This window comes from Brachyistius frenatus, unplaced genomic scaffold (genome assembly GCF_029030835.1).
Source record: "Brachyistius frenatus isolate BFR_SWC_R1_liver_20210118 unplaced genomic scaffold, ASM2903083v1 Contig_79, whole genome shotgun sequence".
NCBI classification, from domain to species: domain Eukaryota; kingdom Metazoa; phylum Chordata; class Actinopteri; family Embiotocidae; genus Brachyistius; species Brachyistius frenatus.
Window position 1 is genome coordinate 1,857,141 of NW_027210678.1, and position 15,305 is coordinate 1,872,445.

Here is a 15,305-nt window from a genome sequence, read left to right on the forward strand (position 1 = left end):
CCAGAAGGCCGTAATTCAGAAGCCAGACGCGACTTCCTGTGATTTATAGAGCAGATTAGAGCACGAGGAGGATTCACATCAGGGCCGTTCTCAGAAAGCGCAGGGCTGCATTAAGATGGAGGAGATCGACCGGCAACGCTGACCAGATGTTGAGTAAAGATTAAATGTACACAAATAAGGGAACATGAATGCTTCTGAAACAAAGCAGAATTACTAAAAAAAAAAGTGCAGTTAAAAAAACTATTTTTAAGTTGAAAAACAAGCGCCGACTGAAAGCGGCGAACCTCAGTCCCGCTTAATGAACTGGATTAAGATGTCTTTAATGGATCTGTTGCCTCCGGGGAGCCACAAGAGTCCATCCATCCCTCACCGGACTGCACTCCCACAAGATCGATGACATCTGGCATCGCTTGGCGAGGTCTGAGGCTTTCCTTCATATGTCACCTAATAGACGATTAGCTGCATCGTTACCTTGAGAGAAAGATTTTATTTTATTTCAATAAACACAGTAAAGACAAGGAGTTAAAGAAACTCTTTGTCGACCGCCTAGGTTTTAGTTCTTCAATAGAAAATTAAGGAAAGGTAATCAACATTCTCGGATTTCTCACGATTATTTTTTTTGGTCTTGGCAGAAATAATAACAGAAGGATAGCAATGTTATTTTTTGAAATTTCTAATCATTAGTAGGACAAAAGAAAATATAAAAGTTTGCACCATAAGAGGGAAATGTTACCCAAATCTGATGCTTTATCTTCTGCATAGAGATCAATTTAATCTTAAATTAGTGGACCGTAAAGGACAACAGAAACTCAGTATACAAATCAGTAATATTGCTCCTGATCCAAAACTCGGGCTGCAAAATGAACCTCCGTGCTGTTTTGGGTCTGTAGCTCAAAGTGTTGAAGAACATTACCGGCTCAGATTCTCCTTTTTGTTTCTTCAATCACACAATTTCTTGTGAAAACTGTAATTTTGCCACGTTTTCAATGCTTCGAAAACCCTTTTTAATTTTAGATTTGAGGGCTTTGATGAAATGAAAAGGATTTTTGAACATGACATTCAACTCGGGTTTGGCGCTGGTACCGGAACATTTCAAACGACACCCACACCATAAACAACAAACTTTTTGAGTCTACATGCATTTTTAATTAATTTTTGCCAGCGCAAGGTTTAATTTTTGTCTCGATATGTCACATTTTTAACAGTCAAACTCATCTTTAGTCAATTTTGAAGAAAAATGACATGGTTGTTTTATATTTAAAAAATATATAACTTAAATAGTTATTATGGAACACTTTCTGCACAAATACATCTGAAAACTGTAGAGAAATAGGACTAAAATAATAATCTCAGCAGACATAAAACAAAACAAGCAACAACTTAAAAGTTAGTTTTTTGCCAGAAAACAGAAAAAGGACTTCAGAATAAGAGAAACTCTTCACATCTGGCCGCTGTGATCAATGACCCATCGCCTCCCTGCACATGCAGTTTATGAGACGCGTCAGCAATATGGGAACGTCTCTGCTTTTAAATATACTCATCTGTTCTTCCTCCAGTCGCCGAGTGTCTCCTTCGTTTTGGCTCCATTACGGAACGATGGGAGTGAAGTTACAACCACAGCTTTTGATCAATAGCACCGCCCACGCCGGACAATTAGTCCAATCAGACAGGCGTGCAGCAAATATCCCGTTAGTGAAGCAAGAGATCGAAGAAACGGGCGACTTTTCACTTTGATCTGCGGACTGATGAAGAGTTTCTGTCACTTAAAAAAATTAAAAAATTAAAAAACACAACATGCCGATCGATCGATAAATTTAGACTTCACGGAGATCTTTTTTTACCGCCGGGCTGCTGTGACATGTCGACTGTTGCAACGTGTTCAGGAGGCGTAAATGGGTAATGGGCCAGTTGAGCCTTGCTCCTCTCGCGCCTGTTGCCATGGCAATTCCCATCGAGTGTTTTATTTTTTTGTCCCTTGCAGCTAATCGAGGAGGAGCAGGCCAGGAGAGAGAGGGGAGGTGAAACAGAGCGACCTCTCTTTGTCACACTGGTGTCGGTGTCACCCATGTTTGGTTTGTACAGGAAAGAACAAATGAAGGCTATGGATTAAAATTAAAGAAACAGAAATATTCAAACAGAAATGAGCTTAAAATTTACAGTCTCAGAGAACGCCGGAGCATCTGAAGGAGTTTTCTTTGAGCTCGACCTGTTGCTGCTCTTCTGACCCGTCAGTAAACTCAGCTAATAAATAAAACCGGATAATCACCAGAGCATCTGAGAAGCAGAGAAAAGTGTTCAACCGATACCGGTTCCTGAACAGATTTTATAAAAAGGAAAAAAGAAAAAGACAAATTATGGTACAAATCTTTAGTTTTCATGCAGTTTAGGGGGGGAGAGTGTAACCCGGGTTGTTTTCTGTTGCTACAATTCACAGATGTTCCCTGAACGCCTCACTTCTTTTTTTTTCTGGAATAGTAATATTTTACTCTTTTACGCTGAATTTTTTTTAAATAAAGCAAAAACAGGTTAAGGTCAATATATATTTGTGTATAGTAAATATTATTTGTGTTTACTTACTTATCTACATTTAGAATAAACATTTGTACAAAGCAAATCATGTTTTTACAATTATTTCTGATCACCTGCTTTTTTTAAATATTTATTTTGTCTGTTTGAAAATTATTCTAATATCACAATTAACAGTGAGATATTAAAATTGAAATATTCTCACAGACTGCCATTAATATGAAAGAACAGCACGCGTACGTTCATGAATTTTGTTAAACTGTCCAAACTTTTAAAGCACAAAATATCTTCATTTTCTAATTCAGGGATCTATTGATCAAAGATACTGTGTTAGTTTTTTTTTTAATTAGGCATAAAGTTAAATGGTTAAATCTCCTCATATTCAGATTCCCTCATCCAATCTCCCCCCACGACATATGCCTTCACTTAAAACTTAGACGGGTTGTAGCGTTTTATTCGCTCTGAGTATCACAGGAACAACAGTACTTATCACCACAAATCAGCGCTCTTCTAGCTCAGTTAATTAATGCCAATTAAAGCATGACTGGAGGCCAGCCATATTCTCTGCTGGAAAATCGGCGTTTCCATGCTGAGCAAGCGTTTTCTGGACGAGCTCCATTACAGTTGCGACAGTGATGCCGGGGGGAGCCAATCAACACCTGGAGGGGCGGCGGCGGCGCCATCGGCGAGCGGATGATGGAAAATTTGTCCTGACTGGAACGTTTTATCACCCAATACATCAACAGCGTCTCTGACTGGCGGCCTTTTGTTTGTTTACAGTGCTTGTTTGCTTTTTTAACACTGTTGTTTTTCATACTGAAAGATTTAAATATAGTCAACATTAACTTTCTTGAACCAGCACAAAGTAAAAATTGTCAAAGTAAAAATTATTATAATAAAAGTTACAAAAAAGTTACGTTACAAAGTGCTTCACACAAAAACAAACCAACACAGCTATAAACTGTTAAGCTATAAAATCCGGTAACACAATGATTGTGTAATGTAAAGCAAGGACCGTTTGGGAGAACCATAAAACAATTACAGTATAAGACACACACCCCCAAAAACAGGTATTTTTGAATCTTCTTTTCTAATGAATGAGGGATTATTTTCAGATGGACCTCCAGAAAACTAAGAAGAAGGAGTGACTTTAGCTAACAACACCGAGATAACTGATGGACACATTTTATTCACTTTGGATTTGATGAGAGAAGTTGAATGGGAGTCTATGGAGCCGGAGGCTTTTTGGAGCCGACCTCTAGTGGCACTCGCTGGTATTGCAGCTGAAGACACTTCTTGTATCGGAACCATTTTTCAGACCCCAAAGCCACGAACACTTTTATACAGTTAATGATTTGAACAGAAACAAGACTAAATGTCCTTAAATGTAAAGTCAGCGCAAAACCAGGAATATAAAAAAGAAAGAAGGAAAGGAAACAATGAAGTGTGTCGAACAAGTGACAGTAACGTACGCAATATTATGGCCAATATGAAGAAGTAAAACGTAAAGGTAAGATTGTGTGCTTTGATATACCACAAACCTAAATATTTTATGCACTTAGGAAACTAGAACAAGACTGATCGTTCAACAGAAAATTATTCCACAAGTACAGAATTGAAAATCATTTTGATTTTAGCCAAAAATCTGCTTTGGTGTTTTTCTTTTATCAGAAAGCTTCATCTTTGTCCAACATGATAATAAAGTGAATATATTTTGGGTTTTGGGGGGAAAAAAAGAAAAAGAGATCAGAGGACATCAATTTGGGGAAAAAAATTATGAATCCCGTAATCGAGAGAAAAATCTGTACATGACTCGTCTTAAAAACATCATCAGCTACATCCCTAAAAACATGTAAAGCTGCAGGACCTTTTGAGCGTTATTGACGCCCTTATCTCCGTGTCCAGACTCGGCTTCATGCTGCGGCTAAAAACGAGAGCCAGCGGAGGCTTTTACGCTGCAAAAAATGTCCCTCTGAGCAGCCAGTGTGTGTCGAATTCCTGACTGAATTTAAATGTATTTACAGTAATCTGGACTCGTGAAGTGACCTGCTTTCAATTATCAACGAGTTCTTGAAGACAAACGAAAACAGAAGATGAACACAAGTCGAATTTTCTCGTTCCCTGAAAAAGACAAAACAAAAAAAACACTCACTACCACACGAACGGCTCACTTTGTGCAGCGTACGAACGCCGAGCCTCGTAGGCCTCCGTCTGCCGAGACGGCGAGTCAACAATGAAAATGTCAAAGTCGCCGATTCGAGCGGCGAGCTTTGCCTCTTTTCCCTTTCGTACCGGGTAATGTCGAGGTCGTGCGCTTTTAAAATAGCAAAAAGTCCACAGGGGTCGAAGGAGGTCGGGGGGGGGGGGGGGGGGGGGGGGCGTCATCGCTCGTCAATGAATACTGGACTCTCAAATCCTGCAATGGCGGTTTGTTTGGTTTTTATTTTGGAGGGGGGAAAAAAATAATCAAATATGTCTTAATTTGAAGTTTCATCGCATCGCAGTAACGAGCTGTCGCAGTAACGAGCTGTTGTCCTCGCAGGTATTGAGATGTTACCTTCGGCTGTCACACTCTCCCTTTTGTTGTTGGAAAAATATGTAGAAAGAAAAGAGAGAGAGGACGTCCTCGGGCCGAACAATACCGAGCTCACTCACCGTGGCTTTTCTCTGCCAGGACGAAACAGCCAGCTCAGAGCGATCCGAGCCGGCTGTGTGGCCCGATAGAGCGCCGAGCTGCCAATCAACCGGCACAACGGACCGCCATTGTCTACTTCGCAGACAATGGCAGGGGTGGGGGTGGGGGGGTGGGCAGCCTGACAGCGGCTATTAAAGCATGTCGGACACACGGCGGGGGGGGAACAATGGCTGGAGGTGCAACCACCGTAAATCTTACATCAGAACCTCATATTTATTTGGCAACTCGTACTTTTTAAATTAATCTAATCTAAACACACACATGAGGCGTTTAGGGGACATCTGTAAATTGTAGCTACAGAAAAAAAAACAGGGTTACACTCTCCCCCTCTAAACTGCATGAAAACTAAACCATAACGTGTCATGTTCTTTTTTTCTTCAAATAGATTTAATAAAAACAAAAAAAGAAAGTATTGTTCAGGAACGAATGTCAATATCAAAGATGATTTATGCCGGTATAAAAATTTTTAACAATCCCCGGCTGTATTAACGGCAGCCTAATAATAAAAAAAAAAAGTGTGTTTTGACTTTCAGGAGTTGCAGTTGCCCCCATTTGAACAGTTTTTGAAAAAAAGGAAAAAGAAGAAGAAGCCCGAAGACAAAAATAACAGAAGTGAAGAACAAAGGACTCCTTATAGGACTCCTCAGTCAGGTCACACCTCTTCTTTTTTTTTTCCCACCAAAGTGAAACGAGGTCACCCGAAGCAGTCACAACACGGACGGAGAGCCCGTCTGAGCTCGGGGCTAAAAATAAAACGTACCTCGGCACGCTTCGTCTCATCCCCAGAATATGTCAGAATAAGATTACGGGGCACATTTCAGAAAAGGACACAGCGCAGACAGGAAACGACTTGAGCTGATCAATTTAGAACAAACGCACCGTTGCCTGAAATAAACCAAACGGCAGGTCGGGGTAACGTCCGGCCGCCTGATCTCCGGACGGACCGTCGTCACGCTTAATGACATCACGCAGGAGACGACAGCTGAGCGCTCTGTTATCTCTGCCGGCTCCCTCGGTGCCTTTAAACCCTGCAGAGATGTTGATAAGTGAGCCCAGAGCTTCCCAGTAAAACCAATGAATCCAGGACGACCGGCGGTTACAGAAAACAAAAGGCTGGAACAGAAATCTCTGCGGAGTAACTCGGTTAACGTCCACCAGACCCGGTGAAGGCAAAGATAAAAAAATAAAAAAAATAAAAAGTGTTTCAAAGACTCAGATGTAAAATCGTTTTAGGGCTTTTTTTTCTTCTTTTTTTTTATATTTAGGTTGATTCTCAGCAGGAGGCAGCGAGGGGAAGAGTAAAGCCCCCCCGTCCCGAACTGCAGTTACATCCATTAACTATTATTCATCGACTTACTTCCAGCGCACTCGTTTCATTTCAGTCGTGCATCTTTCTGCCACTGAAAGTCTAATTTCTCTTGTTTCTCTGATCTGCTGCTTCACAGACACGGGGATGGAAGAAAAGCCGAAAGTTAAACTATCAATGGACAAAACCTCGACGTCAAGCTATCAAACTGTAGTTCAACATCCTGGACGTGTGGTTTTATCCAGAAGTTGCAACATCTGCAGTTTTAATGTATGTAGAGTTTGTTTTTGGTTTTTTTATGACTTTTTTAAAACGTGTGTTGGACAGCTTACCGTTGACGCAGACCTCATACGGCGAACACAGCTCGTTCTCGAACAGGCAACCTGTCGGCACGGAAACACAACGACAACAAACTGGTTAGCGGCAAGAAACTAACATCATACGCACAATTTTGTTCCATTTGAACTTGGAAATTAGAATTTCCTGAGTTCCTAATCAGGAATTTCAACTGGAAGTTGGATTTCCAAATCAGAAACTCAGAACAACCTCACAACCCCCCCCGTGAACTTTTTTGCTGTTCTCATGCACTTTAGAGGGGGAGAGCGTTCTGCAACTTCAATTTACAGAAAAACTGGTTTTAAAAAGAGTGAAATTACGTGTTTGTTTTTTTATCGACGACTTGAAACGCGGTCGACTCGGGCGCGCCGTCGTTCTAGCCCGACCTCCTATTTACGAAATAAAAGGAACGTAACATCATCCTGCCACATATCTCAAATCAAATCTAACTGCATGAACAGATATCGCTTGGAACCAGCCCTTTAATTCTGCCATTAAAGGAATATTTATCTATTTTAAGATGTTGGGACCGAGTGGTTTATTAAGACGTCACACCTCCTGTGTTTTATGTCAGGTTTTTTTTTGCTTCGCTACATTTGTCAGCCGAGGGCAGTAAATGCTTGCGGTTATCCTGGTTTAACACCCGGCCGACGGAGGAACAGCATGATGCATCGAATCGGCTCCTTCAGAGCTTTTCAGGAGATCTGGCGGCATTTATTACACCGGACGTCTCCGTCTCAGCACGCCGTCCCAAACAAAGACACTTCTAAAAAATCTGTTGCTTGTATATATATTTCTGAACCTGCTGTAGATCTGGAGAGTAGCTGCAGCAGCACAATGTTCTTTCCTGTCACAAACAGGATTTAGTTGGTTGCGGTTAGTTCAGGCAGCAGCTTGGCTCGGCGCTCGGCACCGTGGCCCGATCACAGCATCACGTTCAAGGTTTTTAAATCAGTGTTTTTCTGCAGGAGAATTGCATTAAAAAAAACTGAATTCAGAAAAATAGGAAGAGATTCTAAAAGCAGCTGTTTCAGTTGCTGTCATCAACTAAAACCACAACAATTACTGTGTACTACGATCATTTCTACCACTACTACTGGCACATATGTATTCTCACTGCATTCCGCAGTACTAATACTGTGTTTTCTGTCCGTCACCATCTTTGTCAGTTCAGAGCGGTTTGGAGCAGGAAGTGACCATATTTGGACGAGCTGGGGGAGGAGCCAGCGGTGGATCTGACCGATCTGATCGGAAACCTGACGATACTACGTCCCGCCCACCGATAGCTGTAACCTGACTGGACCACAGGCCTGTCAATCAAACAGACACACCCCCAAAACCAGGTCTTTTTGAATCTTCTTTTCTAATGAATGAGGGATTATTTTCAGATGGACCTCCAGAAAACTAAGAAGAAGGAGTGACTTTAGCTAACAACACCGAGAGAACTGATGGACACATTTGATTCACTTTGGATTTGATGAGAGAAGTTGAATGGGAGTCTATGGAGCCGGAGGCTTTTTGGAGCCGACCTCTAGTGGCACTCGCTGGTATTGCAGCTGAAGACACTTCTGGATCAGAACCATTTTTCGTGGTTTGACGTGTATTCACTCTGGGATATAAAAACACGTACAACCACACACACATTAGGAAAATACACCCAGGCTTAACGAGCTTTGTTGCCGGAGCACCAGCTGAAACTAGCTAAATAATGGGATGCTGTAACCATGGCAACACTTGCTCATCGACGAGCGGCACCCTCCTCCCCCTTCTGCCTGCCGGGGATCAAAGAGTGGCAGTGATTACCTCTCCTCATCCTCATCTCACCACATTCATACTGCATGAGCTCCTGTCTTCAGTCTGCGGTTCGTGTTGTTCAGCTCGACACAAACCTCGCAGCTGCACACGTCCACACCTGAGACAAAAAAAAAAAAACTGCTTTTGGGCAGCGAGCAGCTCGACCGGAACAGTTTTGGAGTAATTTAAGATAAAACTCAGCATCAGCGGTTTGAATGCAGCCTGCTTCCTCCAGCTGAGGACTTTCCTGTTGTGGAAACCTGCTCCTGCAGCTTGTTGGGCCGAGACTGTAGTTTCCGTCCAAACACATCGAGTTGTGTTGTGTTTATAAAAAAATGTGCACTTAGAAAAACGCCAGATTGAGGTTCTGAGTTCAAAACCAGTTCCAGACTTTCCTTTCAATATTTTCGCCTAAAGAAAAATGTTCATTTTTAAACATTTATTGAAGATGAATAACATCCACAAAGTGTTCACAGCGAACATATCTAAATCCCAATTCATCCGTGAAGCAAACTAGTAAGAGGTTAAACTCATAATATAATTCTAATTCTCAAGGTCATTTTGAAACAGCTGGATGAATCTAACAAAAATGTCACATTCACCCTTCCCCTGAATTTATGCCGTTGTGATCCAAAATGTGCCTGAATAGTATCAATTTGTTATTGTTCACCTAACAGCAGCTTATTGAGCTGGTTTGGGTGGAGCTCAGCTATGTGAATAAATGTTACTAAACACGAGGAAGCTCTCGGACTCTTTCGCTTTCTCAAAGTAGTTCTTAGAGGGAAAAAAATGATCTTCTCATTTGACTTGACTGCAGTTCAGCATCTGTTGACGTTAACAACATCAAGACAAACACAAAAGCAGAATGGGAGCCGGTTTTGAAAAACAATAAACGTTTCTTCATCAGCTGGAGGTAAATTATTAGACTTCTCTGTTAAAAGTGGTATGAAACAAACAAAAAAAGATGATTAAATTGATCATTGTGATTCATTTTAGATGCAAAAAACGTTCTTCACCCTCGAAAGTCTTTGCTGTTATTTTGGGACAGAAAAGTTGAACTTGCCAAAATAAATCAAAATTCAACCGGGAGCGTAAAAAAAAAAGGATCGCATAAATTACCAAAAAACACCCGCTGTCAAGCTACGTCTTAATTTTGTCACAGCGACCTCGTTCCTTTTTTTTTTTTTTTTTTTTTTTTACCCAGGATGCCGTTTGTCTATAATGAACACGTATCAGAGTGAAGTCATTTGCCATGAGCGTCGTGTCATGTTTGCTGGATGTTCATTATGTTTGTGTTTTTGGTGTAATTAAAAGGGAGAATCACCCCGTGGCTGTATTTGTTTACGTCTCTGAGGAGAAAAAGTTGAAGTCTTCACAGCAAATTCCAGCAAGACGAAGCCTCGTTAAAAAGAAAAAAGGGCGAGACGTGTAACGCAAGAAACGCTGTTTTTATATTACAGCAGCTTACGGCAGCGTTTGGACCTGTTCCTCCAAAATAGCATGAAAAAAAATAAATACAAAAAAAGACAACATATACAAGCTAGAAAAGGAACACAAAAGAATTTATTTGAAATTGTATTTTCAGATTGATTTTACTGCAGCAGTTGTTGTGACGGCATCGCATGCTCAAAAGGATGTGATTTTGTAATGAAATCAGGTATTTATTGTTTTTAATAGATTTGCATTTTATTTTATGACTACTTTACTGCTCCTGTTTTTTCTGTACTTCATCACTTCCTCATTATCAAGCAACATCTTTTTGTGTACAAAACGTTTTGGATGTTCTTGCAATAGGGCTAGAAATCATGATTTCTTTATCGTTTGTTTGTTTGTTTGTTTGTTCACCTCCCCATTAGCCTTTCAGTCGCAGCAGCAATTTTTCCTCATTATTTACATGGTGAAAATACAAAATGCACTGCCGTACAACTGAATAAAACAGTAAACAACTGACGCAATTTAACACAAACACAAAAGAAATATAAATATAAATAAAATATATCCGACTGAATCTACAACGATCAACTAGATAAATATCATCACTTAAAATAGAAACCTATGAAACTCTGACACCAAAGAATGCTTATTAATAATGAACTTTCTTGTGCTGTTTTAAAAATTGTAAAGACATTATTTGGTTGCATAACGAAGTAAGTTCCACTTTTGCATATCTCTGTATGTTACTGTACATTAAACTGATCTAGTCTTAAAGTTAATATTATGTTAGTATAAAATAAATTGTTTTGAAAAAAAGTCAAAAAGTTTGGTTTGTTATACCTGTTTTATTGATAAGTTATCCTGAGATCATGTTTTGGTTTTAAAAATAAAGAATAGTTTGATTCAGTTTTTGTTAAAACACATTGAAAATGAGTCCATTATTGCTGCTATTGTAAATGTATTTGACTATAAAGTAAACAACGCCTATAAGAGACATGTTACGAAGATGACTTTAAGAGAAAATAAAAGATGACTAAAGGGGGGGAATGATGATTTATTTTTCCCATTTCACCTGCACATAAGAGCTCCCTCCTACCAGCTCGAGGTGGATGATGTAGAAAAATGATTCTGCTTGCATGCTTTTGGACTTCAGCTGCCACCTGAGTTTTTTTTTTGTGCCCTCTCCGGTTTCATCACTCCTCGGCAGCAGGGTGTGAAATGGGTTTGCGGTATTTCACCGTGGACAAGGCAGCGACGGGGGAGGAACAGGATTTCAATCAGAATCACCCTGTGAGCAAAAAGAGCAGCGTCCAGGCCATGGGGCCTTTTAATGCTTCCTGGCAGGAAGGTACTACATTTCCCACAATGCCATCTGTTTCTTTGTGTCAAGACACCTGCTGCTCCTGAGGGAGAGCGGCCAAAACATTCAACTGAGAGCGTTCACCTCAACAAAATGTGAGCCAACCATTTAATTGGCCACAGAAACATTTACGTCTCGAGTGGTTTGAAAATGACATATTTAAAAATTATGAAAAAAGATCTAGACAGTTTTACATTTGGTTGGCCATGTCTGGGGTTTCTGACTTTATCTGCAATTATTATGAGAGTTTCATAAGATGTATCCTCAGATAATCTTTATTTTCACATCTTAAAGGCTGAACGTAAACACTCGTTCGCTTTTTATCCCCGATTCAAACGGGTCAAATCGAACCTAGCACCAGGACTTTTACTGCAGCTTTTCTTACAAAGCGTTAAGTGTACTAAAGAATAAGTTGGGTTACTAAATTCAATACTGTAAAATTAAATGAAAATAGTTAACTAAAGACATGCTGGTCATTTGGCCTCGGAAGTGATGCTAAATCACTAGTGTGGTCAGGAGGCTAGCCATGTTAACATTAATTATCATTTAATTACTTAATTGATCATTGTCATTTAATAATAAAAAAAAAATGTAGTGCCTTTTGAGCACCACCTTAGAAAAAAGGCGTTTAATCAAATTAGGAGCAGAGATAAGCCCATAAAGTTGGTTTGAACTTTCATATAGCATCCTGGATAGGCCCCTAAAAAATGACAGTGTGTGAAACAAAGATTTTCTAATGTCACCAGCGATGCCGCCACCCCCCCACCACCACCCCACCAACCCACCCCCACATGGCTGATGAAAAAAACGGGGCTTCCTAATTGGCTGTCGGTGTGTTACAGGCCTTCGTTTTGTTTTCCTTTTGATTCTAAGATGACAACAATCCTGTTTGTTTGGGCTGCAGCTCCAAAGACAAAATGATCAATCTCTACAACCTGACAATTTCCGACAAAACAAACAAGAGGAAGGATTTTTGAAGCAAAAGGCAGAATTTTTTTTTTTTTTTTTTTTTGCAGCGGAGCGGGAAAAATCCCCGAGGGGAGGTGTGCGCGAAGACGCCTGCTTGAATTGGTGGTAATCTCTCTTCGTCATCCTCCTCCTCCGTCTCCTACAGCGACAAAACAATTGTATTTTTTATCCTCCTCTTCCTCTGACTGTTCAAAAAAGCAAAGCGCTGATCCATCTGGTTCAATGCAGGTTTAAATTTACTGTCAAGCTCTAAGCTGCTGGCTGCTTTTATTGTGTGGATTTTTTTTTTTAAATTTCCATAAATAAACAATCAATATAAAAACATAAAACGTTCAAAAAAGACGCTTTATTTGGAGGGTAAATGGAGGTAATGTTGGTGATGATGCCAAATGGCACAGAAAAGCTTTCAGTCACACCGTTAGCTGGTAAAAATAACACATTTATTTAGGTGCAATTTAATGGAAGGACTAATGACGTTTAAGAAGCTGTCACTTATAAATGATGTTCATTTCATATGCAGCTAAATTGCACTTTATAATATGTTTTGTAGTGAATTAAATACCCGGCATTCAGAAGGTCAGACTATTTCAGATTCCTGCAAACTTAATATTTTGGGAATTTAAGGGATGTGCGAAAATATACTGATAATTATGTGTAAGTTGACTGATATTGCGACAACATACGACTGCTAACGATAAACAAATATATCTCCAACGAGTGATATTCATCTGTCCGTGCTGTTTATTATAGATCAGTGATGGTAAACATGTCTACTGACTTAACTGTTGAAGGCCATAAATATCAAAAGAAGCTGAGCTGGGAGCTCTCCAGTGAATCCTCATCCTCACCACCACCATCATCATCATCATCATCATCATCATCATCGCGAGTATGAAGCACAACCGAACCCTGCAGGGCCAAAACAGACACATTTCACTGAGATAAATCTCCGAGCAGATGCAGCTTCACCTGGTGGTGGTGGTGGTGGTGGTGGTGGGGGGCAGCAGCTTGCAGCAGGCAGCGATGAAGCAGAAACAGAAGCAGGACATCGTTAAGAGTGACGGGCTTTTCATCACACAGCCTTGATCAATATGTTCCCAGTCGAAAGCACCAGCTGGACTTCAGGAGATGCTGATAATACTTTCAGCTTTTCACCTGAGATGAACCTCTATAACGTCACCACAAACTCCTGGCAGGAGGACGACAACATCACCCAGGTCGGTCTTTAAGTAGGTATAAAAAAATTTAAAAAAAATTAATTTAAAAAAAATTTAAAAAATTAAAAAAAAAAAAAATTAAAAAAAAAAAAAAAAAAAAATTAAAAAAAAAATATATATATATAGTTCTTTTGCATGAAAAGTTCCTAAACAAGATTCTGTCCGTCACCATCTTTGCTAGTTCGGAGCGGTTTGGAGCAGGAAGTGACCATATTTGGACGAGCTGGGGGAGGAGCCAGAGGTGGATCTGACCGATCTGATCATAAACCTGACGATACTACGTCCCGCCCACCGATAGCTGTAACCTGACTGGACCACAGGCCTGTCAATCAAACAGACACGCCCCCAAAAACAGGTCTTCTTGAATCTTCTTTTCTAATGAATGAGGGATTATTTTCAGATGGACCTCCAGAAAACTAAGAAGAAGGAGTGACTTTAGCTAACAACACCGAGATAACTCATTTTATTTACATCTTATTTCATGAGAGAAGTTAAACGAAAGTCTAAGGAGCCGGTGGCCATCGGTGGTACTGCACTTTGTGGCACTTCAGACTCGAAAGCTACATGTGAAACTGAGCGCAACGCATTAAATTACTTCCTGGATTTCCTTTTCCGTTGACTGATTTACAAAAGATTTTTACGAATTTACGAAGCTACTTTAATAAACAGTCAATGATCTCAAAGCAGTCGTTGCTAGCCGACAATATCAGACACTCTGGAGCATTTTGGTTGGTGTGAATAAAATAAATACTAGAAATCCCAGCGCAGGTATCAAGGTTTCCTAAAAGCAGAAAAAAATACAAAATAAAAATGTAAGATTCATCACTGCCAATGGAATCTAATTCTAAACCAATCAGATCGCTCCGCCGCTGTGACATCACCGCTCCCATACACCCGTCTATGTCCTGGCGTAGTACGGCGCAGTTACAGTAAACCAACCGCTGCAGCTCTGCCCCGACCCGACCAATCACCACCAATGAAATGTTAATGAGCGTTGCCGCGGTGACGGTCACACCTGGTGAACCCTCTGCGACCTTCTCCAGGCCCCTCCCTCCTTCCCTCCCTCCTAACGATTAAGGAGATGATCAAACATCCTCACATTGTCTACATGGTCAGCGATGCCTCCGAATATTTTAAACTGAATTAAGAGTCACTACAGCTGAGTGAATTTTATTTTGAAAAGACTTCTGAGATATCTACAAAACTGAGGGTAAAGTATTTATACATCACGACTACGTCAACGCCGACCCCTCTCCTTCTTTCAAGAAGGAGCACGAAATAAGGGAAATAACAACAATAAACACAAAACAGACAAAAAAAAAACAACTTTTAGCTGCTAGAAGCACAAAAACAAAACAAAAACGACCAGACCTAAATATGTTCACGCATTCAATTTGGGGTTTTGGGTACGCCAGGCGAACGTAAGCAGGATCCAAATCCTCATCAAAACTTCCCCATTTTCAGAGTGTACATTGTTGTTATTGTTATTGTTGTTGTTGTTGTTGTTGAACGACACGAAAAGCACGAATATGCAAACGGAGGCTTCAGCTCGGTGCTCCAGTGAGTCCTGTTGGCTGCCATACTCTCTGCATGCTGGTTATGTAATCTGGAGACACACACACACACACACACACACACACACACACACACACACACACACACACACAC

At 40.5% G+C, this 15,305-nt stretch overlaps 2 protein-coding genes across 2 annotated transcripts in view; one reads left to right on the plus strand and one right to left on the minus strand.

The window, feature by feature from the left end:
• The window catches only part of LOC138626927 (receptor-type tyrosine-protein phosphatase N2-like), a 157,220-nt gene that overhangs the window by 140,276 nt on the left and 1,639 nt on the right, over positions 1-15,305 (minus strand). The window contains 1 exon segment of the mRNA XM_069708940.1: positions 6,860-6,910. Coding sequence (XP_069565041.1) covers positions 6,860-6,910 — 51 coding nt within the window.
• LOC138626921 (E3 ubiquitin/ISG15 ligase TRIM25-like) overlaps positions 1-15,305 on the plus strand; it is a 188,401-nt gene that overhangs the window by 85,826 nt on the left and 87,270 nt on the right. The gene's annotated exons all lie outside the window — the stretch shown is intronic.